The sequence below is a fragment of the Chelonia mydas genome, chromosome 15 (assembly GCF_015237465.2).
Source record: "Chelonia mydas isolate rCheMyd1 chromosome 15, rCheMyd1.pri.v2, whole genome shotgun sequence".
Lineage (NCBI taxonomy): Eukaryota > Metazoa > Chordata > Testudines > Cheloniidae > Chelonia > Chelonia mydas.
This window is the reverse complement of record NC_057856.1, coordinates 28,181,658-28,204,565: the sequence shown is the minus strand read 5'-3', so window position 1 is coordinate 28,204,565 and position 22,908 is coordinate 28,181,658. Positions and strand designations below refer to the sequence as shown.

The 22,908-nt window shown below is 48.1% G+C and overlaps 1 protein-coding gene across 30 annotated transcripts in view; it reads right to left on the bottom strand.

Moving 5' to 3' along the window:
* The window catches only part of RPH3A (rabphilin 3A), a 109,231-nt gene that overhangs the window by 67,251 nt on the left and 19,072 nt on the right, over window positions 1-22,908 (bottom strand). For 17 of the 30 annotated variants that reach the window (XM_043529503.1, XM_043529505.1, XM_037878900.2 and 14 more), the window contains 2 exons: window positions 9,007-9,108; window positions 7,145-7,156 (listed from right to left, as the gene is read on the bottom strand). In XM_043529503.1, the coding sequence (XP_043385438.1) occupies window positions 7,145-7,156; window positions 9,007-9,089 (95 nt within the window). In that variant the 5' untranslated portion in view covers window positions 9,090-9,108. Of the gene's footprint in view, window positions 1-7,144; window positions 7,157-9,006; window positions 9,109-16,088; window positions 16,188-22,908 lie in introns of those variants that run through there. The other 13 variants (XM_043529506.1, XM_043529504.1, XM_037878907.2 and 10 more) reach the window with 3 other exon arrangements.

Below are 22,908 nucleotides of genomic sequence, written 5' to 3'. Positions count from 1 at the left end.
ACACATTCCTACAAAACACCTTGAGTTTGACTAACCAGCGTTTTCTAATGGAAAACTATTCCATAAAAACAAACTAATTTGGCCAGCTCTCCCAATGGTGGTCGAGCACAGGAAAAGGCCGTCGTTTCAGGCAGACAGGTCCCGAGACGCTCAGGGTACATCTACCCTGGAATAAAGGACCCGCCGCATGGCTGCGGCTGGACAGGGTCGGCTGGCTCAGGCTTGTGGGGCTCAGGCTACGGGGCTAAAAATTTCTGTGGAAGACGTTCGGGCTGTGGCTGCAGGCCAGGTTCGGGGACCCTCCCCCTTTGTGAGGTCCCAGCACACAGGGTCCAGCCCAAGACTGAACATTCACACAGAACTTTTACAGCCCCTCAGCCTGAGCCCCTCAAGTCAGAGTCAGTTGACCCAGGCCAGCCAGGGGTGTTTACCTGCAGTGTAGATATACCCATACGGCTTTATAGGACAAAAACATCAGTGCCTCGAACTCCACCCTGCAGCCAGCCGGTCTGCATAGAGCCCAGAGCACTGTGCCTAATAGCCACGTATTGGAAGCTGGTAATTTTTCCACTGCAATGGGAGTTGATACGTTTCCTCTAGAGACGGACCCAAGCTTTGATGTTTGGATCAGGATTCCAAGGGTCTCTGGATCAGGGGGTGGTTCGGTACATTACGAAGAAGGGCCAGATCATGTCCACCCTTGGAGGGATTCAGAGCCAGGATTACAGGCTCCACCCATCTCTTTGGTAACCAAGAGCAGAACCTTCTAGATTTCCTGCTCCTTCCAGACCCTGTCAGGAGGGTCTCCCTGGTGCAAATCTCCATGAAATGGTTTGTCTCTCTTATCACACAGCCCCAGCAGCCAATCAAGCCCGTTGTCTCAGCCTTAAGACGTCGAATAACTCTCCCCGTCCCATTCAATTACGGAAGGCGAGAGCAGCAGGATCGCTCCGCGGAGCGGCCTGCGGTCCAGGGGGAGGGTAGCCCCGAGCAGGCTGCAAGGTCACTGCAGCAGCGCTGCAAATTGCTCGCACCCGCCACGCCGACGGAGGCCGAACGAGCCGCTGCCGACACTCTGCGCGGTGCGTAAGGGGAGAGTGGGGAGGGGAGACAGGTTTCTATGCATTTATAATGCAAGGAAAACACAGGAACACGCTCTTCCTCGGCCAGCCCAGACGCAAAGCCCTGATCGACATTTTGCAATTCATCAGCAACTATTTCCATAAATCTTGCTGGGTTGCCGCTGCCTCTCCGTTTGTGGGACCGACGCACCCGGCATACTGGTGCTGCGTAAGCTGCCAAGTTCCGCTGAGCAGTTCTTTCCCAGCCACTACAGAACACGGCTTCTTTTTTATGCACGCTTCAATGATGCCCTAAATATTCCACTCAACTTCTTCGTTAATAAAACAGAACTCCCAGCAAAGGCCCCAGGATGGAGTCTAACCATAGCTTCGAAGACTCGGGGGACGTTCAGTCCTGTGGTCCCCAGAACACATTTTCCCCCTTCTGCACTATTCAGCAGAATAGCTAAGGCCCCTGTGAGAAACACAGTAGATTATGCACTCACGAATCCTGAAAGAAGGGTAGTGGGGGAGGGAGGGAAGGTCACTTACACAAACTCTGCATACGTGCTGCTGAAGTACCTGGCAAATCAAGGCACGCTAACCTCCTTACATCAGGACCAGCAGGCTAAAATTATGGAATATACAAGTGCCACTGGTAGAGGAAAATAAAGACCAATTTCCTGCACTTGAGAACACCAACAGCCTGCCAGGGAAAAAATAGTACAGTAACTCTTCCTTCTTGCCAACAGCTAGGGTTGCCAGGCGTCCGGTTTTCAACCGGAAGGCCCAGTCGAAAACAGACTCTGGCTGCTCCGGTCAGCACTGCTGACCGGGCCATTAAAAGTCCAGTCAGCTGTGCAGCGGGGCTAAGGCAGGCTCCATGCCTGCCCTGGCTCCGCATGGCTCCCGGAAGCGATGGTATATCCCTTCGGGCGACCCCACAGTGGAGGGGCCAGAAGGCTCCACGTGTTGCCCCCACCCTGATCTCCCGCTCCACAGCTCCCATTGGCTGGAAGCTGTGGCCAATGAGAGCTGCAGGTTCAGCGTCTGCAGGCAAGGGCAGTGCGTACCACGCACCATGCAGAGCCGCCTGGCCCCTCCGCCTAGGAGCCGCCCATAGGGACATACCGCGGCTTCCAGGAGCCACCTGAGGTTTGTGTCATCCAGAACCTGCACCCCCTCTCACGCCCCAACCCCCTCCCAGAACCTGCACTCCCTCCCGCACTCCAACCCCCTGCCCCAGTCCAGAGCTCCCTCCTGAACCCCAAACCCCTCATCTCTGGCCCCACCCCAGAGCCCCCACCCCCAAACAGAGCCCGCACCCCAACCCCCTTCCCCAGCCCAGAGCCCCTCCTATACTTCAAACCCCCCAGCCCAGAGCCCCCTCCTGCACCCCAAACCCTTCATTCCCGGCCCACACCCCACACCCCTGCCCTGAGCCCCTTCCCGCACCCCAAAGCCCTCATCTGCGGCCCCATCCCAGAGCTCACATCCCCAGCGGGAACCTTTACCCTCCACCCTGCACCCCAACCCCCTGCTCCAGCCCAGTGAAAACGAGGGAGGCTGGGGGAGAGCGAGCAACAGAGGGGTGGGGGTGGAGTGAGCGGGAGTGGGGCCTTGGAGAAGGGGCGGGGCACAAAATTTTGCATACTCAAATATTGACACCCTCCCCACCCCAACTCTGGACAGAGGTTGAGTCAAGCTGCAAAATTACAGGGATTCAGACCCTGGGTTTGGGCTCAAATGCGTGTCTTGCTGTGGGGTACCAAGCACTCATTTTTACACAAAAAAGGTCATTCTGGCACCCAAACCTGGGAGCTGAATGGCCAACTTCCTGACTTGCACATGCAAAAAACACCTGAGTTTCTGAGCATCCAGAATCCTAGCCATGAAAAAACATAGTAGCTGCCTATGAGAATTTGCCATGTCAAGGTTGGGAAATTAGAACCATTTCAAGTAGTCAAAGGCTGCACCTAGGCTAAGTCTCCAAGTCAAAGGCTCCTCCAGCATGCCAAAAGAAAACAATGGCTTAACCTAGAACACTGGAAATCATCCATTAAGAAGTCCTTCCATAGGCAAGCCCCTGTCTTAACCATGTAGTTTAGCGTATCTCCAGGTAACTTCCACTACAATTGCATGGGACTGTGGCATAGGCGGTCTGGCCTAGCAGTCACAGCTGGACTGAGGTCTGGCCACCAAGGACAGGAATCACTAGGCTGGAGTTGGAGACATTGCAAGGCCAGGTCCCATAAACAAGAGCCAGAGTCAGAGACTGGAGATCAGGAGATGAGGTGAAGTCAGGCATTCAACCTGTGTAGTTGCCCAGACAACTTCCCAGGCCAACCACTGGGGTTAAGTAGGGGCACTTGGCCAATCAGAGGCCACAGGGTACTCTCACTCTGGGTCTCAGAGGTGGTACTTCCTGTGGCCTACTCTCCAGAGTGCTCCCTGGCTGAGCCTCTGCATGACCTCCTGGATGTGCTATCGGAATATCAACTCCCCCAGACTATGCAGATGTGGGTTCTAGTCCCTGGGTCCTTACAACAATTTTGTTTGGCTGGCTATTGTCCCATCTCTGCTAGACAAGTGGAGCTAAATATTGCCATGACTTACATGCTGTACAACCTCGACCCTCGCAGCTCCTTTAGGCAGGTTTCTCTACTAACATCTACAATTCCAAAAGTGTATTTCATCCCAGCCTTGAGAAGAAAGGCTCTCTTGGGTGTTCACAAGGGAAAGCTAGCAAGAGGCTTGTTTCCCTTAGATTAAAGGACATCTAAGGGGCACTGCCTGTCAGACTTCAGTGGTTGCTTCTGAGGGGGCAAAGAGGGAGTGTGTAGAGGGAGGTGAGCCCTGTAATTCTAAAGCCCCTCAGGAAAAGCTTTGTTGGTGGAGATGTAGGTCTAGCTCCTCCTGCCGTGCATTTGGGAGAGGACAGAACCAGGTGAGGAAAAGGAACAGAGAGGACTCCTCATTCTCCTCTCACACCAGAGCTGCTCCATTCACTTACACTGGTAGTAAATCAGGAGCAACTCTGTGAAAGTGAAAGGAGAAGCAAGGAGACCCAAGGTTTTTGAGACCAATATTTGGAACAAGGTTCTCACAACTTGTAGGCTGCAAAGCACTAAACAAAAACAAGCATTCATTTACGATCTTAAATGAGATTGTGCCTAGATTCTCTATGAGTAAAACCTTCCAGTGCATGCCAGCACCCAGCAATCCCAAAGTGGCCGTTCGTGTATCGTGTGCTTTAAGTCAATAACTGCTTAGGGACTGTATCCTGTATGAAAGTCACAAGTAACATTTCATTTAACTACAGGGCAGGCAATATCTCATTTCTAGAGCCAAGGACTGATTTTGTTTTTAGCTCCATCCTAATGGGTCTTCAGCCACTCCCGATAAAGTGTGATACAAGGTGGGTAAATTAGCAGTTGCATCTGAATGGTTTAGCGACTACGAAAACGTGTAACAGACAGCAGGTGTTTGAAGCATCCAAGTAGTTTTTGAGGGATAAATACGACATTTCTCTTTCATGATGAACAGTGCCAGATTTCAAACGTCTGATTTCTTTGTAACGTTCTCGACATGGATATGAAACTCTCTTAAACAAGTATTTGTCAACATGCCACTAAGGAGATTAGGCAACAGTGATTTCCAATTTGTGTTTCAGATAGATACACACCTACTGAATTGAACCGATTCATATAAATAGATGACTGCAACATAACAGCTTCAAGCAGGAAACATTTCTATTATTTCATGCTCCCTACACAGCAGCAGCTGGAGCGCCAAACAAAGACAGCACGCCAGGCAGCAAAATACTGTGTGTCTAGAGAGCACAAATTGTTCTTACTACTGCTTGCAACATCTGAATTGAACACTATGTTCCCTGTTCTCATGTATGAGCTGCAGGATCCTGTGCATTGCACAGGTATAACAAATAGTATATGTCCGCTGCTCATTTCATTGTATTTCTTTGTCAAACTGCCTTGGCTAGGTCCTGTGTTAAAGTAAAGCAAGATCAGAATAATGACGGATTGAGCCGCAATTTAGCATTGCAAGAAGGTGGAGGAGAAGGGGCCTTGTTTTTAGAAGTTCTATGGCGTATTGACCCCAGATATCAATGTGGCATGTCATTACAAAGGGTAACTTACCCTGTAGATTGTGGCTTGTAATTAGTTAAAAAGAACAGGAGGACTTGTAGCACCTTAGAGACTAACAAATTTATTTGAGCATATGCTTTTGTGGGCTACAGCTCACTTCATCGGATGCATAGAATGAACATATAGTAAGATATAGATATATCTAGACACACACATACATACAGATAAGTTGGAAGTTACTATACAAACTGTGAGCGGCTAATTAGCCTCTCACTGTTTGTATGGTAACTTCCAACTTCTCTGTATGTGTGTGTGTGTATATATATATATATCTTACTATATGTTCTGTTCTATGCATCAAATAAAGTGGGCTGTAGCCCACGAAAGCATATGCTCAAATAAATTTGTTAGTCTCTAAGGTGCCACAAGTCCTCCTGTTCTTTTTGTGGATACAGACTAAGACGGCTGCTACTCTGAAACCTGTCATTAATTAGGGACTGATCCAAAGCCCATTGTATTCAACGAGACTCTTTCCACTGACTTTAATGGGCTTTACTTCAGATCTTATAGGAGAAAAGCAATAGTAACAGGGAGACAATACAGTGGCAAAAAAGCCTGGAGGCTGCTCCTCCTGCATCCAGTTCCTCTGCAAATGCAACAGTGACTCAGCTGATATTTCTCCAATCGACATCACCGGATTAAGCAGGGGTTCACTGTCAAGTTGTTGTGCACCAGGCTTGACTGCGTGAGCCACAACATCAGACGTTCGTTTACAGTGCTGCCTCCGAGGCAGACTGCCCCCGTGCCACCCAAAGGGTGAGCGCTGCTACATTGGCACAAGCTTCTTCAGTCCGGCCCCTGGCATTAACTTCAGCTCATCAAGCGGCTCCACGGTCTGCAGGGCAAACTGCTTTAAATAAATAATAACCCACTCACAGGGCATTTCATTTTGGTCTCTCCCCGTCCTAAGGGCATCACAGAGGCCCATTTGTGCAAATGGAATCCTAGCTAATTCAGTGCATTTGGGTTCGGTTTGTTTGCACTTCTGCAGTGATTCAGGTGTTTTAAGAGAGAATGGTTCTGATCCAGATCGCATACCTGTGTAGAGCAGGGTGATCTACACTGGCTTTAGTGGAGCTGCTCCGGATTTACACATAGGTGAAAGGAGAGGCGGTTAGAACTGCTGGCCAGAGATTGCACTCAGAAGAGTGCTCTCTCAGTAAACTCTAGAAGACTGTGTGAAGGGGAATAAATCTGGATCCCTTCCAGTTCAGAAGGTTCAGCACATCTCACAGCAAATGCCAAGAAGCCAAGATCATTTTTCATACAGACGGCGATGGCAGGGGGGCTGCGGTCGGGGGAAGAGACTAAAAATTGGCTTAAGCAATTCTCTTCCCTCATCCTCCAGCCAGCCATGCAATTTTGCTACTGGGGCTACAAAAACCCAGTCTCCTCTGTAGCTCCCACCATCTGGCACAGCTTCCCTGTATCTCTCTCATCAGCTCTGCAGGCTAGATCTTCAGCGGATATAAATCAATGGCAGACAGGTCTGTTTACTTCCAGGGAGCCACACCGATACACAGGGATCTGGCCTGTCATCTCTCTTCAAATCTCAGGTGAAGACCTCTCTTTTTCTCCCTTGCCTCTGCACGTTCATTTTTCTCTACCTGTGCTATTATTTACTGCAGTTATTAGCTCTGAGAGCAGTAAAGTGCCTTGGACCGCAGGATGTACCTACTACAGCTTGTACGTAGGCCCGATACAGTTGCATTGCACGACTGAGCGAGGGGATGAAGCAGAGACATTCGGGGATGCTGCGGAGCTTTTTGAAAAATTCCCTGAAGTTGCTTAAAATATATGACAACTTTTTCCAAAGCTGTTATTTTTAATGACATCTCGACTTTCCTTTGAAGCCCATAAAAATGCCTCTAGGTGCAAGCAAAATACAACAGACCCGGAAGCAAGCAGGATACTTACTGTTCCTTTTCACTGCAGGAAGGCATACAAAAAAACAGAGAGGGAATAAAGATTAGGTGAGAAAAACAATGACGACCACTCATTCTAGCAGCAGAAACAGCATTTCTTGTTTCATTGGTGATTCTAACTGACAGTTCGTCGCTCTCTCGAGACTGTTCCCATTACTCCTCCCGAGCCCGATGCAGAGAAGCAGGTGCTGAGCCCAAGCATCAGAGCAGGCGGGAGTCATTTGGGGCCTGCACACGCACACCCACACCCTCACAGGAGAGGCTACACGTTCTCCTCGCTTTCCCCGAAGACCCCGCTGCACGGGAAATGGCAAACGCATCTCGGGCACTGGAACATGATGGCCATGGCCCTTAGCACGGGCAGCAAACACACAGAGGAAAGGAACAGGGACAGATTGTAACTGCTAAAGAGAGAGGCCCCAAGTAAACTCCTGGGCCCAACAGGCCTGAATTTAGGAAAGTGCAGACCTAGCGCCAAGCACCAACACTAACCTACGCAAGAGGGCCTTAACTCTATATGGTTCTGAACAAGCCCTGAATCGAAATACTCCCAAACTCTCGGGACCATTAGATCCAGTTTCTGTGTAGCCATGCTCCCATCTCCAGTCATCCTTTAAACCTATCAACCTTTGACTTGTTCTCTCTTGGCAAATCTTTCCATCCTTGCAGTAGTTGATTATTTTGACTGCAGTACAGATTCTTCCACAAACAATTAACACGACGTCCTGTCCTAAAAATTACTCAAGTCATTCACACCGATCTTCAAGGCTCACTTTCCCAACGCAGCAGGTTAATACAAGTCAGTGTTTCCATCATAAACTCCCCCACAACCCCAATGCCCCACTTTAAAAAAAAAAAAAGCTGAAGGTTAGAAGTTGAAAAAGAACTTGGCTAACAGGTCCAAGTCTTTCTTGGAAAGAAATTTTTCACATGATCTCCTAGCCTGGGGAAGATATAATTAACACCAATTCACCTTTTTCTTTTATAAATAGAGACGGCTCCCTTTTCTGACGGAGTGAGAGATCAAGTATATAAAACAACGTTACTTATATGGCTCTGGGCTTTGATCAGCAAACAATTTAATTTCTGATCAACTCGCTCCAGAATACAGCGAGCTCTGCGAACGTCTATGATGCCTAAACTTTAGAAAATAAAAACAAATCCCTGATATTTATAAGGGATACATCACACATCCATTCATTTAAATTATTTGGATTTCATTCCAGAGCAAACTGACTGGCTTGATTGTTGTTTTTTTTATTTATTAAGGTCTGGTAATAAATGGGATTCACTAGTCCAAGACCTGTTTGGACGCATCTAAATTCAGGGTTCACCAGAGACACACAGGGTGTGCATGAAGTGTGAGGATTTGCTGAAAATCTCATACCATGGTTGTCATCCATGCAGCTCCATCAATGCGGGACAGTGGTAACAGTGCCAATGCAGACCAGGCACGGGCATTTTAACCATCACATGAGGTACCCCTGTTCTGAGCAGACTTAGGGAACATGCTTGTACAAGCACCAGCAACCAGTCCACATAGTGATAGACCGAGTGGATTTTCACAGACAATTCAGCACGATCAAGGCCACAGTGCCAGCTTCCTATCTCAACGGCAATGGTAAACCCGGAACACCACCACCCATTTCAAAAAGTACTGACACCAAAGTGATGGACACAATATAAGAATCCGATTGACAGCTGGAGTTACTTGGGATTTACATTGGTGTAACAGAGTAGAATCTACATTGTTTAATCCAATTTTGTATGTAAATGTCAAATACATTTTTGTAGGAATACGTTTTTTAGCCGCAAACAATTCTAGATTGACCAAACAAACAAGAATTCCCTTACTTGGCCTTGGCTCTGAGGGACATCGGCCTGTCATTTGGACACATCCACCGATCAGTACTGCTGCCGAACATCGTGTCTGTCATGGCTGACTCTTGAGACTGTCTGGAAAAATAAACAGAGTTTGCAAGTCACCAGTAAGATAAAATATTGGATCATCTTCCTCAGCCAAGTTAAGAGAAGCTACAGGAAATGTATACAGTGGAGTCTTTTAAAAAAAAAAAAAAAAAGGTATTTTTCCACTGAACATTTCGATATTGCTGATGCGTTTTCTGTCACTCTAATCCACAATAAATCTCACTTTGGCGCATAAATATGAAATGTAGAGCCATACTGAAATGAACCCAGCAGTGCTAATTCTTCATAAATCTGAAACAACGGTTGGAGATCTTGTTTAAACAGGATGCTTCCAGCTTTAAATGTCCTCTGAAACCTAACATCATGAGAATTCACTTTGCACAGCTTCGGCTCCAGGTTATAGTTTACACCTTGGCTGTGCAGCCACTCAGGAGATGGAAAATTTAAGAGTTTCTGATTTTAAAAAAATAGATGGGGGGAGGGGGGAGAAATGGTTAAAATATTTTTGGCTAAATTTGTTCTAAGTTAAAGAAAGGGGGAAGAAATGGAATATCAGTTTCATCCACAGTCCAGGCACTGTGTATCAACAACACTGCCCTCTAGGCCAGGGTGGTATTTCCAGGTAACAGAAGTGTTCACAGCTGTGCGTGAGGGACAGCATGTCCAGCGCCCATTAATGATACTCCTTTGCACTAGACACAGGCGAGAACTGGATTTTTCCATTTCATGAGAAATTCCGTAATTTTGAATGACTCCATTCTGAAATGGAAAGGAAGCAAAAGAAACTGAAATTTCCTGTGAAATAAAATTCAAAAATAAAAAGAAATAGTTTTGAGACTATCAAAACATTTTGATAAAATCAAAACTTCTCATTCCAATTTCAACCTGTTAAAAACTTCTTGCAATTTTTTTAATAGAAAAAATTATTTCAATTTCAAAATGAAAAACCAAACCCGCTGTTCTGAAAGTGTTGAAATATCCCGTTTTGAGCTTAGAGAAACAAAATGAAATGAAGTGTTCTGGTAAACAAAATGTTGTCAGAAATAGATTTCTAAAAGTTTCTGTTTTGATGAAAATGGCATTTTTTGTCAAAAAAAGTTAGATGAAAAATTTCCAGCCAGTTGTACTTTATGCCTATGAGTCTGCATAAGTTGAACATTAGTTTCCTCTTTCCTTGAGCAGAGAGCTGCTTGTTAATCCTGCCAAACGCAAGCCACAGTATGAGGAGAATAATGTGATGTAATCTACCATGCACTCAGGTAATGATCTGGGACCATCAGATTTCCTCCCTTAGATAGCCCAGTCATTAATTTCCTCTTCCCATTCATCTTTCCTTTTTAAACCACGGCACGTTAGGAGTTTTAAACGGAACACCCTGACGAGCTACTGGTCGACCAGTATGTACAACTACTAGGCCGTATACAGAGCTGGCGTCAATCAAGTCAGATTGTTGAGTTCAGTGAATCTACGCCAATTTTTACGCACTGCGGATCTGGCCCACTGTGAGGTTTTTAGTAAGCCGAAACAGCATGGATCCCAAAATGGTCTGGTTCTCGAAAGAGGAACAAAGGTAGGTACCAAGGGACGACTTCCTACTTACTGCATAAGCACTGGGTAAATACCTAAACCAGAAAGATTCGATCAAACAGATGTATCAATAGGCAGGGCTGTAGCAGTCACTGTTATCAAAGCCATAACTGCCTTCATGTTGGACCACTGAGTCACTTTTCAAAATAAATAGCGGTTACTGAAAATGAAACAACACGGCGCCCGGTGGTCGCGCATCTGAGTGATTCACTGCAAGGGAAACTGCTGTAAATTTTGGAAAGGAAAATCTGAAGTGGAGACTGCGCTGTAGCAGACAGAGTTCTGAGCAGCTTTGGAGCACTCTGATTCACTGCATCATGAAACCACAATCATAGCTGTATTCACTGGCCCGGCAAGTTGGAAGTATCCAAATATCAAACAGCACCATGGCCAGTGGGGTGAGAGACCAAGCATAGGATATGGCAAATGTACCCAAAAAGTGCAAGCAAACAGAAGCAGTGGCAGGAAGCACAGAGGTGACTCAAATGGTAGTGACGTACTCTGGTTGCACAAGAACATAAAAAAAACTTTGTCTCTCTAATATCCTAGGACTGACATGGCTACAACAACACTGCATACCAGAGAGAACTTGGCATTTGTGTTCATGATTTCCATAGGATTCCTTTTTCCCATTTTGGAGCCATCTATAGAACTGGCATAACATAAAAGCTGGTCTGTTCATGGTATTTCCTCTTCTCTGGAACAGACCAACCATGGGAAAACCAAAATCTTTCTTATTATTTCAGCTTCACAAGACGATCCGGCCCATGAAGGATGAAAACAAAAATAAAAATGCTAGAAACCACACTTGCCCTGTTTGAATATTGACTGATGTTCCAAAAAGCAAGTAAAGGACAAGTACAAATTATGCAGGTAGACAGTTCGACACGAAACACATTTAGGAAATCCTGCAAAGATCCAAATATGTTTTGTGTGTGCAAGTAAAGCCCAACTCTGTCCTAAAATAACACAAGTAAACATTGCTGGAGAAATCTCAGATGATACTAAACTGCAGGGATCAACCACCACTGAATAAATCATCCCAGAATTTGGCAGTTTATTCTGCCTCTTCAGGGGATAATGCCAATTGAGGGGCATTTTTTACATACTGCACAAAATACAGCAGTCAGAGCACCAGCAGTTTGTTAGTCTGCTGGCATGGGTGAGAATTTAATTCAGCAGGTTCTCCTTATACAGATGATTTCTTCTGTTTGGCTTGATACATGCAAGCAACTAGGGAGATAATAATATTAAAGAGCTACAAAACAATGGGCACATGGGAATGGGAGAGAGAGGATATTTAGGGCCTCTTTGCTCTCAGCTGGTTATCAGGGAGCTGTCAGATTTCCAGAGACCAGCAATGTGAAGGCGCCAACCCACCTTTCCTCGAGCAACTACCATTTTCTAAAAAAAGTCACCGCAGCAGCAGCTCCTCCAGTGAAAGGGCATTAATTGTGATTCTTAATGCTATTCCTTTGTCACAACCAATTAGCTAAAGAGAGTTAAAAGGACACTACATCTGCCCTATGGAGACTATAGGACATCTAGAGATCAGGCTGATTCGTGCACAGTGTATTAGATAGATACACAGATAAGAAAGCAAGGATGGTCTCTTTGCTGTGCCATATAGCACCTAACACAACAGGGCACCAATCCCAATTGGGATCTGCGTCTGCTACCATGACATAAATATTTACGGCCACCACCACCACCAGGGAAAGTTTGGTGCTGTGTTTTTCCTCACACGGTCATCAGAAGACACTAGTAATACAGTTTGAGAATAAGGGTCACTGGAGTTACAGCTGCACTAGACTCTTTTACCTACCTACGAGGAGAGAAGCTACATTTTCCTTCATATCAGTAGTTTGGGAAATAAAATCAGTGAGACATCTCTAAAAGTGTTCATTTTGCTGCAGTTTTAATGAGACCACAAGACTCCAGAATAGATATGAATTCTTCTTTTTCATTAAAAACTCTCTACAGTTAACAGGAATACAGGCCCCCAAGTCTCAACCCTGAGAGCACGGATCCCCCAAAAGTTTTACGATTCCAGACATTTTTCACATCTGACCTTTTTTTTTTTTTTCCCCCTTTCCTGCTTCTCTTCCCTTCAGAGCTGGCTGATAGAGCTGCTGGTGCTGCTGTCAAAGGGTGATCTGCTGGGATCACCGCTTCCTTGACGGTGTTCATCACACAGTGGCTGATGCCTGCATCGCTTCCAGCACTTGCATTTGAATTGCCTTTTCCTGGCTGCAGCAGAAAGGAGAATCTCCTGCAGAGCCCAAGTCAGCGTAAGAAGAGGGAGAGGGGGCTGGTGCATAGCCTGGCCTCCAAATTAATCTCTTCAAACCTCATTCCTCACCTAGGAAACTGCATCCTGCCGAACGTGAACCCTTCTCGCTCTTTGTGCATCAAGAGAATGCTTCACATCCATTTTACACCTGCATCACCCATTGTCCTCTGCTGGTATGACTCCATTGACGTCAGTGGAGTTTCATGAGAGCCGAGAATCTGCCCCTGGGTTTGTGCTGCCTGGGCCAAAGGCTTTGCTCCTTTACACCCATGCAACTCCAAATGTTGGAAGCTGCACGAGGGCTGCGGAGAGCAGAATTTGTCCCCGAGGGCTTGATTCTCTGCTCTACCCAAGCTCTGCTCCGGTCACAACTTCTGCCCAGCTCCAGCCAAACAGCTGCACAGAGGCAATTCTCACTTACACCATTGGCATAAGGTCCCATCGCTTCCTGCCTCTGGAAGGCCCTGATATGCCCCTGTAGCTCTTACACCAGGGTGTGTGGCAATGTTTAAAATAATGGGAAAACAACCATACAGCTAGACTAGAATCAGAAGCTCTCTTTGGGAGCAGGAGACCCCATGTTCCCTTTAGGGACAACACAAGCAGGCAATGAACCTCTGGCCAAAGAGCCAGCAACCAGTGCGGGGACTGGCTGAAGTGTGTCAACCACCAGCGCTCCAAAGGGATCTGGTTGCCAACCTGAAAGATGTGCCATGAGTACGACCCATCGTTTTTCCTTCTCTTCCACTTGATTCACAAGCCCCTGTGGGGAAATGGTGTTTGCTTGCTTTCAAATTAGCCTAGGCCCATCCCAGCATTCCCCTCCCACATGTTACATCTCTCCGGCCGGTTGGGGCTAAATTGCTCAACTGTTAGAAACCATTTAACCTTCTAAACAAACTGGGCATCGCCATATAAATTCGCCCAGGTTGCCGTACCAGAGGTCTTAGACAAGCATTTAAAGGAACAGCATGAAGCCACTGCAAAGCTGCTGCTCAGCAGGGATTGTACATGCTATAGCCAGCCTGATGCCCACGCAACAGCATCTCCGCATCTAGCCTAACAAGGAGAACGAGCACCGAGGACCAACGTTCCCTCTAATTTTTTACATCCACGGGCGGGATGAATTTTGCTATGTGCACTAAAACGGAGGTGATGCGTGGTGGATGGGGCCATGGGGTTCAGAGTGTGGGAAGGGGCTCAGGGCTGGGGTGTGCGGGGGGTTCGGGCTCTGGGGTGGGGACAGGGATGAGGGGTTTGGAGTGCTGGAGGGGGCTCAGGGCTGGGACAGTGTTGAGGTGGGGGGGGCTGAGGGCTCGGGGAGGGATGAGGGGTTCAGAGTGTGGGGCTCAGTGCTGGGGCAGAGGGTTAGGGTGCATGGAGGTTCAGGCTCTGGGATGGGCGCAGGGATGAGGAGTTTGGGGTGCTGGAGGGGGCTCAGGGCTGGGGCAGAGGGTTGGGGTGCAGTCCTCAGCTAGCAGACTACAGGTATTTATCATGGCCCGGTGAAAACTCACATAACAGTAAGTCATGCAATGAGCCGCCAGAACAAACATCCTGCATCTCTCTCCAAGTTACCTCTGTCTGTACCAAGTAAATGGCCACTACAGTTCTTGATTATTTATCTAGCATCACTTGCGCGCAGTGCTTTACCAGCACCCAACTCGTTTACCAACTAAACTAGACACAATACAGCAGTGAGGTAGTGTAGCCTAGCAGGTATGGCACTGGCTAGGAAAGTCAGGCCACCTGGGTTCTACTCCCAGCTCCGGCAGAAGTCGTCAGGCAAGTCACTTCACCTCTCTGCGGCTCAGTTTCCCCGCCCATCTTTTGTCCATCTAGATTGTAAGTTCTTCCGGCAGAGACACTCTCTTGCCTCGTGTCTATGCAACCCCTAGCACAACAGGGCCCCCGGTCTCCACCGGGGCCTCTCTACTGCAGTACAAACAACACAATGCTCACCACCACCACAAATGATCCTTTCCAAGAGCAAAACATTGCCTTGGAGTCTCATGGCGGGAAGCAAATCAAGAGTACTGTGTGCGGAGGAGGAATACAGCGGCGGGTGTCACTTGGCAGCTGTCTACTTTTCTACATCTGCTCCCAGCACCTCATAGAATAGAATATCATAGAATATCAGGGTTGGAAGGGACCTCAGGAGGTCATCTAGTCCAACCCCCTGCTCAAAGCAGGACCAATCCCCAAATTTTTGCCCCAGATCCCTAAATGCCCCACTCAAGGATTGAACTCACAGCCCTGGGTTTAGCAGGCCAATACTCAAACCACTGAGCTATCTCTCCCCTCCCATCTTTGTGCTCAATGCCTTTGTGCTCATAGCATCACCATGTGCATGCTCAGCAAGCCCCAGCTGCATCAATTGCCTTTTGGCCTCCTTTAGCTAGCATCATGCCGGGCAGCCCTGACTCCTCTATGCCCCCAAACACACAGATTGCCCTCTAACTTTGTAAAGCCAGGAAGAACAATGGTCCATGAAGCCCATATCCTTAATTTAACTACAATTCTCAGCACATTAATCAATCCGTTCTCGTCTCCTCATCCGTCTCCCGAGTGCCATAAGCTTGTGAGTGCCATCCCCACCCCGCAGGCACAGCAAGCCCCAGGCCTGAACTGCCACCACGCCATAGCTGCAGGAGGAATGCATACGCCAGACAGGCAGAGCAGAAGGTAGACCCGGGTCTGAGCTGAAACCCAGGTTCCAAACGCTGCACTTTTATGATGTGCAGAACCCAAATCTCAGATCCAACCAAACCTCACTTGGGGGTTGGAAAGCCAAGGCTGAACTTTGGTTTACTTTGATTTGGGGCTCAAGCAGAGCCCATGAAAGAGATAGCAGGGGTTAGGGAGTATATAGTAATAGTACCTAGCATATTTCACAACCACGATCATTAAATAGCGGAGTCTAACTCAAAGGGGCACTTTCCAAAAAAAAAAAAAAAAAAAAAGGACCTGATGTAAGCTATACACCTGGATTGTTCATCCCATCCACCACAGAACTGCAACTATCTCTGGGGTGCAGCACAGCAGCTGCTTACCAACAAAGAGCAACAGTTTTGGGCAGGATGTAGAGCAAAGCATATTTAAAAGCCCCCCTCAAATGAGTACCAACCTTTGTACAGCAGCCATGTTAGCCTTCATAGGGCAATTCAGAGGGTGAGAACCATTACATTTAATAAAAAGCAACCTCATTCCAAAAGCTCCCTCCGTTGAAACCTGCATGGAGAACGGATTAGAGTCAATGCCGGCCAAAGATATACAGATAAACAAATCGATTTGAAAGGAAATTTTTTAGTTTGTATCCAAGCACAATGCTGTGCATGGAATCTTATTAACATTCATGGTGCAGATTTCAGCCTCCCCAGAAGGAAGGCGGCAGGAAAGCGAAGCAGCATTACCGCAGTGGGTTTCACAGGCCAGGGCTCAGAGCAAAGGTTTCCAGTTCAAGTTTCTGTGATTTATTTCTAGACTACAACCAGAGCAGAGTCATTCACGATCCCCAACACACCCGAGTCTTTTCAAAATATGAAGGATTTTCCTACAACAACATTAACAAATCAGATCAAATCCACTTGGACTCAAGTCCCCAGGTCATAGATTCCAAGGCCAGTGGAGACCATTATGATCATCTTGTCTGACCTCCTGGATAACGCAGCCCAGAGAACTCCACTCAGTTATTTCTGCATCCAAACCATAGCTTCTGTGTGAGCTACAGCGTCTCCTTCAGAGAGACACCCGGGCTTCTGCCCAGCCAAGCTGCTACCTTCCCTTTGTCCAAATCCTTCCTTAAGAAGTGCTTATCCCAGGACGCTCAGAAGAAGCGAGTCAACAACAATCGTTATTAAAAGTTCTTGTGACTAAGCAAAAGCCCTATTATTGCCCCAGCCCTGCACCTTCCTCCATCCCCTAAAATTAGATGGTAAGCAGCTGAAGCAGGGCCGGTGCTGTTCTAGGTCTGCTAAGAAGGGTGTAGCACGCTCTTGGGTACTGTAAAAACAACAGCTACATAACAATTCTGCCCTGGCACAGACCTGGGCAAAAGCCACTGAGTTAATCCCAAATCTATGCCAGTGCTGAGTGAAACCTGCACTGAGGGTGGCCAGATAGCAAGTGTGAAAAATCACGCCACTTTTTTTCGGGGCTGGGGCGGAGGGGTGTAATAATTGCATATCGTGATGTCTGGTCACGCCACCTGCACTTAGTGTTCTGTAAGGCTGACTCCTTCTTGAAGATCCATTCAGACCATGGGTTTTCCTTCACATCTCATGCCCACCCATCGGACCCTACGACGTAGCTACACCACCCCAGGAGGCCAGAGAACAAACTCTGGGCTCAAGGAACCATCAAAATACAGTCACCAACCCAAGACTTCACAACTCATGAAACAGGCTCCCTCACACATACACTCACAAACCCCAAAAATCACACGATTGGCTTAAAAATTAAGAGATCTATCCTTTTAAAATAATACACTGGGAGGCTGGATTTGCCTTTGGCTTTTGAGCCTTTAAGAGGCACACTTTCATAGAATCATAGCTCTTTCAAGCTCTTCTCTGCAGCCACATGGGCTAGACCCTTACTTTGTTATTGAAATGAAAAGAGAGATTCCTGCCTCGTCCCAGGACTCCAGGAGCTGCGCCTTTCAGAAAGGCACCAAATATCCCAAGACTCACACTAAACAACCCAAGACTTGGCAAAACTAAGGTGATCAGAACAACCCCCTGCAAAAGTTAAAATGCGACCACGAAAAGGAGGCTTCTAACAGCCCCTGCTATTTACAAGAGTCTTAACAGCTTTAGCACAGTAGGAAGACGAAGGAAGCATCTCCTCCTGAGATTAGGAGTGAAGTCCTGGCCCCACTGAAGTCAGTGGCAAAGCTCCCGCTGATTTCACTGGGGCCAGGATTTCCCCGGAAATGTCCCCATTTGCTCCTACAGCCTGTAGTGTTTTAACCCTGAAAAGAATACCATTCAACGAACCTTCAGGCTGCTTTGCCTGCTGCCCCCACCCCCTTCCATAAACACACTTCATCTGGTGACTCTTACGTGGTTTAACAGATGCCCCTGTGGCCTGCCAGACACAAGAGCAGAGCTAACGCAACACGCAGGTTCATTCTGTGAACCCCGTGGGGAACGGAACAGGAGGATTCTGGCCTCGCGTGCCTGCATCCTGCAGGTTACCTCACCGGAGGCATGAGCCAGCCCTGGGAGAGCCTTCCCCAGCCAAGCTGGCAGGAGCCACGTGCAGCTCATCCCAGCTGGAGGGCGCAGCTAAGCTGTTTTGCAGTCCACACAGCAGGACTCCACAGCAGTCAAGCAGCTGCTGTTTCCAGGGCCTCCTTCATAATACCGAGAACTAGTCCAGTTCCCTGGGTGCTGCTGCTCACAATGGGCGACTGGTTAGTGGCCACAGCAGGAGCTGCATTGACTCTGCACAGACCTGGAGCTGTCCCGGTCTCGGCTGACTTAAAGCCCAGCTCTCAGTGAAGTCTCATCCTGGGAATTAGAGGGTGACCTGCTAGGTTCTCACGGGGAATTGTAGAATTTAGCTGGGAAAGGGCTTCTGCATGTCCCTGCTAACACTGAGTACGAGTACGTCACTCTGTTGGATATTTTGCTAAGTCCCCATGTGCCTCCCCTTACTCGGATGTGCCAAGGCTCATGGGAATCTTGCTCAGTCATTTTGCATCTATGGGCATGTCTACAGCACAGCCGCTTCAGGTAAACGGAAGGGGGCTTTCCATCACTGTAGTTCATCCATCTCTGAGAGGCGGTAGCTAGGTTGATGGAAGAATTATTGTCAACCTAGTCGCGTCTACACTGGGGGTTAGGTCCAACTACGGTGCTAAGGGCACGACATTTTTCACAGCCCTGCACGACACCGCTAGGTTGATCTAATCTTTAGGTGCAGACCAGACTTATGAAATACAGGGGCTTGGCTCCCCACAGGCTGGTTTGAGCCACAGTGAAACGTGTGACTGATGTATTCGCACTTCACTGTTAATCAAACAAGTTAATTTGCTACTGACTGCAGATGAAAAGAAAATAATTAAAATTAATGGGAGTGAGGATTCATAGCTGCTCAGGTCCCTTCTAGGCTAGCTTGTTCATTTTATTTAGGATGAATAGTGTGTGAGCCAGACCCTTAAACAAGACAACATTTAGCGCCTCGTGTTCACACCTGCTCCACACGATGCAGCGCTGGAGAGGCGTGAGAGCCAGGGGGCAGACCACATCCCAGCTGCTGCTGGTGCCAGCCCAGGATGGGAGGTTGCAATGGCAGAAAATCATCATCTTCTTCCCTCGACTGGTAGCATAGGGGTCAATGGCACTGAAATGGAGGCCAACGTTGGCTAGAAACAGAGCATGGCCAGAATGGAGCTGTGTGGTTTCAGCGCATCCCCTGAGTAGCATTTAAGACTTGCCCTAAGCCAAACCCCTCTTAGGAAAGGCTGGGGGACCAGCGCTTACCCTATGCTCTAGTCTACGCAGGTTCTCATACCGTGCTCCTCGCCGTAGTACCTGAGCACCACAGTGGGTTTCAAACTTACAACACCTGGGGGTAGCTGAGGTTCAACAGCCACCACACGCCCTCTTAAGCCTCCCATGCCACACGGGGGTACAGTGAGCCAGGCTGATGGGCAGTTTGCCCCTCCTTGCGCCAGCTCCAGTGCCTCCAAGCCAAAGGACTTTGCTTTGTGATGGGTCAGTCGTATTGGATTCCAGACAAATTGCTTTTGGCTGGCAAAGCAGCAGCCATCTAATCTATGGCGCTGTCCCGTTCCTCCCAAACAAAGAACATTTCACTCAGGCGCCCACCAGATCTGAACTACGATGAAACAAAGCCGTCCCCAAAACAAAGAATTTTAAAAGTCTGTTTTACAGCTGGTTAACACATTATCTCCCCCCGCCCACACCTCCTAATCCACACTCTGCAGGCAAAAAAGAAAGAAAGAAATGAGACCGGGGCCGTTAATGGCAAAGTTATGTACGCAAGCAATGAGAATGATCTGCACATTCAAGCCGAAGTGACTTGTATTGGGCTTGCAGAAGTTAGCTGGAAATGGGCTTCTTCTCTGAGCCGCTGCACCACTGATTATCAATGAGATTCTCTACTGGATTTCTGCCTAACCCCTGCAGTGCTACTGCTATAAACCCTGGCTTCTCAGATTCATCATGTTTTTAGAGAGGAAATGTGCCATCTGTACAGTGTATATTTATGCTTCCCAGCTAGGAAAAATCAAATCAACGTGTGTCCCCTGCTCATCCTGGCTTTTAAAATGCAGATATTTCTATCCTGAAGCTGCAGTTATCGTTTTTTGGGTTGTTTTTCATTTTTTGCTGGTGCAATAAAGACAACTCACTTCAGCAAAAGCGAGACAGCTTGCGGGCAGGGCCAGTTGGTTTGACTAGTTCCTCTTTGCCGCTCAGCCTGGATGATGACAGCATGAATGGCTGCAGACTGCCCGCTTGACGGGGAGGGCCCCAAATTCCAAGGCAAAAAGCAATTCTGCTATTCATCCCTGGTTTCTTCCATTCAGGCAGGGGCAAGGCTGCGCTTCACGTGATGGAAACCTGTCAAAGGGCATGGCAGAGTCAAGCAAACACAAGTGAGTCAAGCTCAGGCGTTGTGGGCGACAGCGATCGCTCTGACGGATGCCACCAGCACCTGACTGAAGGAATGAAGCCGGTGACTGAAAACTAACTCCTGGGAAACTGATGCTGGCCGACGTGCAGTGTGTGCACTGCAAACCGATGTCCCCTAAAACACAAACATGCACCTCATCTAGCATGACCCTGGTGCACCCTTAAGGGGAGCGCAGAGCTTTTACCATGGTGCAAACAAACTCTCATGCAGATATTTAGGGATGGGTGGACAGGCAGCCTGATCCAGAGAGGTGCTGAGCACGCACAGCTCCCACTGTGCTGCAAGGCCCTGATCCTGTGATCAGGTCTGCTAGCACAGGCCCCTCAGTCTGCGCGTGGCCCCCCGGCGGGCAGGGATCCACGTTAGCAGATTCGAATGCTGGAGCAGGACTAAAGAGAGCCATAGGTGCCCAATCCAAATAAGTGTCATTGTGCCTGGGTCATTTCTGAGTCAGGCACCGGTGATCTTCCAGGTCGGGCAGCAGAGCTGCTGCTCCCTGCTCAGCTACGGGTGCTCACGTTGTCCCAGGGGAACACAGGCAGAGCTTGAAGCCTCAGCATGCCTAGCAAGCCAGGGGGACAGGCTCTCTCAGCCCCCTGCACCAAAAGAGGCACGTTCTCATGTTCAGGTTGTGTAGAATGCAAATCTCCCAGTGGGGCTTCAACTCCTCCAGGGCTACAAGGCCCCACACCAAGCCAGGGCCATTCTCCACTGCTCCTATGTCAGCCAAGGAGGTCACACTGGAGCTATCCAAGATGTCCTCTCTGGTCCTGATCCCAAGCCCAGTGAAGTGAATGGAAAGAGACCCACTGGGACTGCCTGGGCTGTTGGCTCAAGCCCGCTAGCCCCCCAAGGGCTGAATGCTACAGCTCTGAAGCAGACTCAGCTGCAGGAGAGGAGGAGACGAAATCTAACCAAAGTCTCCAGCATGGCAACGCAGCGTGGTGCCGGAGCCAGTGCACCGTGTGCTTTTCCTCTCACCCTACAAGCTCGCCCTAGAAATACGCTCAATTGGCAACAAAAGACGGTTGCCAGTGGTCTTGTGGTTAAGGCACTGGGCTGGGATTCCAGGGGAGCTGCATTTCACTCTCCCCATCCTCCACTCTGCATGGTCTCTTAAGGGCACCCGCTTAAAGGTTCCTGGTGCCCAGCCACCACCTCTCCTGGGTGGAAACCCACGTCTCACTTCCTCCTGATAGCCCCAGCAAGCCAGATTGCCCAAAAGGCCATTGCCTGTGTGTTTTTCTCTCTCTCTCTGAAGGCTGTGACCAGTGGGGATTGCCTGCATTTATAAAAGTTACCACACAGCCCCTTCTAAGCAAGCCCTTTTTTTCTTAAGGTTACACAGAAAACAGATTAAAACAATAGAAGTTCCTACACACCTACTACAAAGCTCACCACAGGGTCACCCCAGTTCCAGCCTAGGGCTCTGGTAGTTTTAGTCCATCAAAACCCACAACTGGCTTTTCCCTGTGGTTACAAGTTCATACCAATCTTCAATCCAGAACCAGACCAAAAACGGGCCAGACCAGTGGCTTCTTTATACAGCTCAGGCCCATGAGCCTGGCCTTCTGTAATAGAGACTCAACAGTGACCCTCTCCTCAGGGTGTGGCATCAAAAGGCTGGCTTTTTGCATAATCAGAGTTGGGGAACTTGCATTAACCACTCCCTAGGAATTCCCCAGGAAATCCACTTAACACTTATTGTCCCAAAAGTCCACACTTGTCTGGCATATTCTCAGTGTAGCCTTTTGAACTCCCAGTTCCTACATCGGTCCCATCTTCCCCCTAGAGAGGTTACGTATAATCCCAGTCAACAATAATACACAAAGTTAACACAATAAGGTCTTTCAAGGATATTGCAGGTCAATGCCCAGCTCTGCCACAGTTTAACATGACTCAGTGTGCCTTAATTCACCTTCTGTAAAATGGGGAGAATGATTGTGCTTCCCTCCCACTCAGGATGAGGAATGGAACAAGATGGCGTCATTCAGCCACTTTTTCTTCTTTTAAGAAAGAAAAGTTATTGGCAAAACTAAAAGGCAGTCCATTCAAACTCACCCTCTGAAAGGGCAGAGTTTGAGCCAGGAGAGAAACTGCAACTTTCCCAGACTGAGGCAGGGCAATAAAATCCCCAACCTGGCAACATTTTATTTATTCTCAAGTATTGCAAAGGGTTTTCTTTAATAACAAGGGACCCTCTCTATAGACACCAACTTGTAAAGAAAACAAAAAATCTTCAGTGCAAGCAGCTCTGATCTGGATAAATAACGTTCCCCCATTTT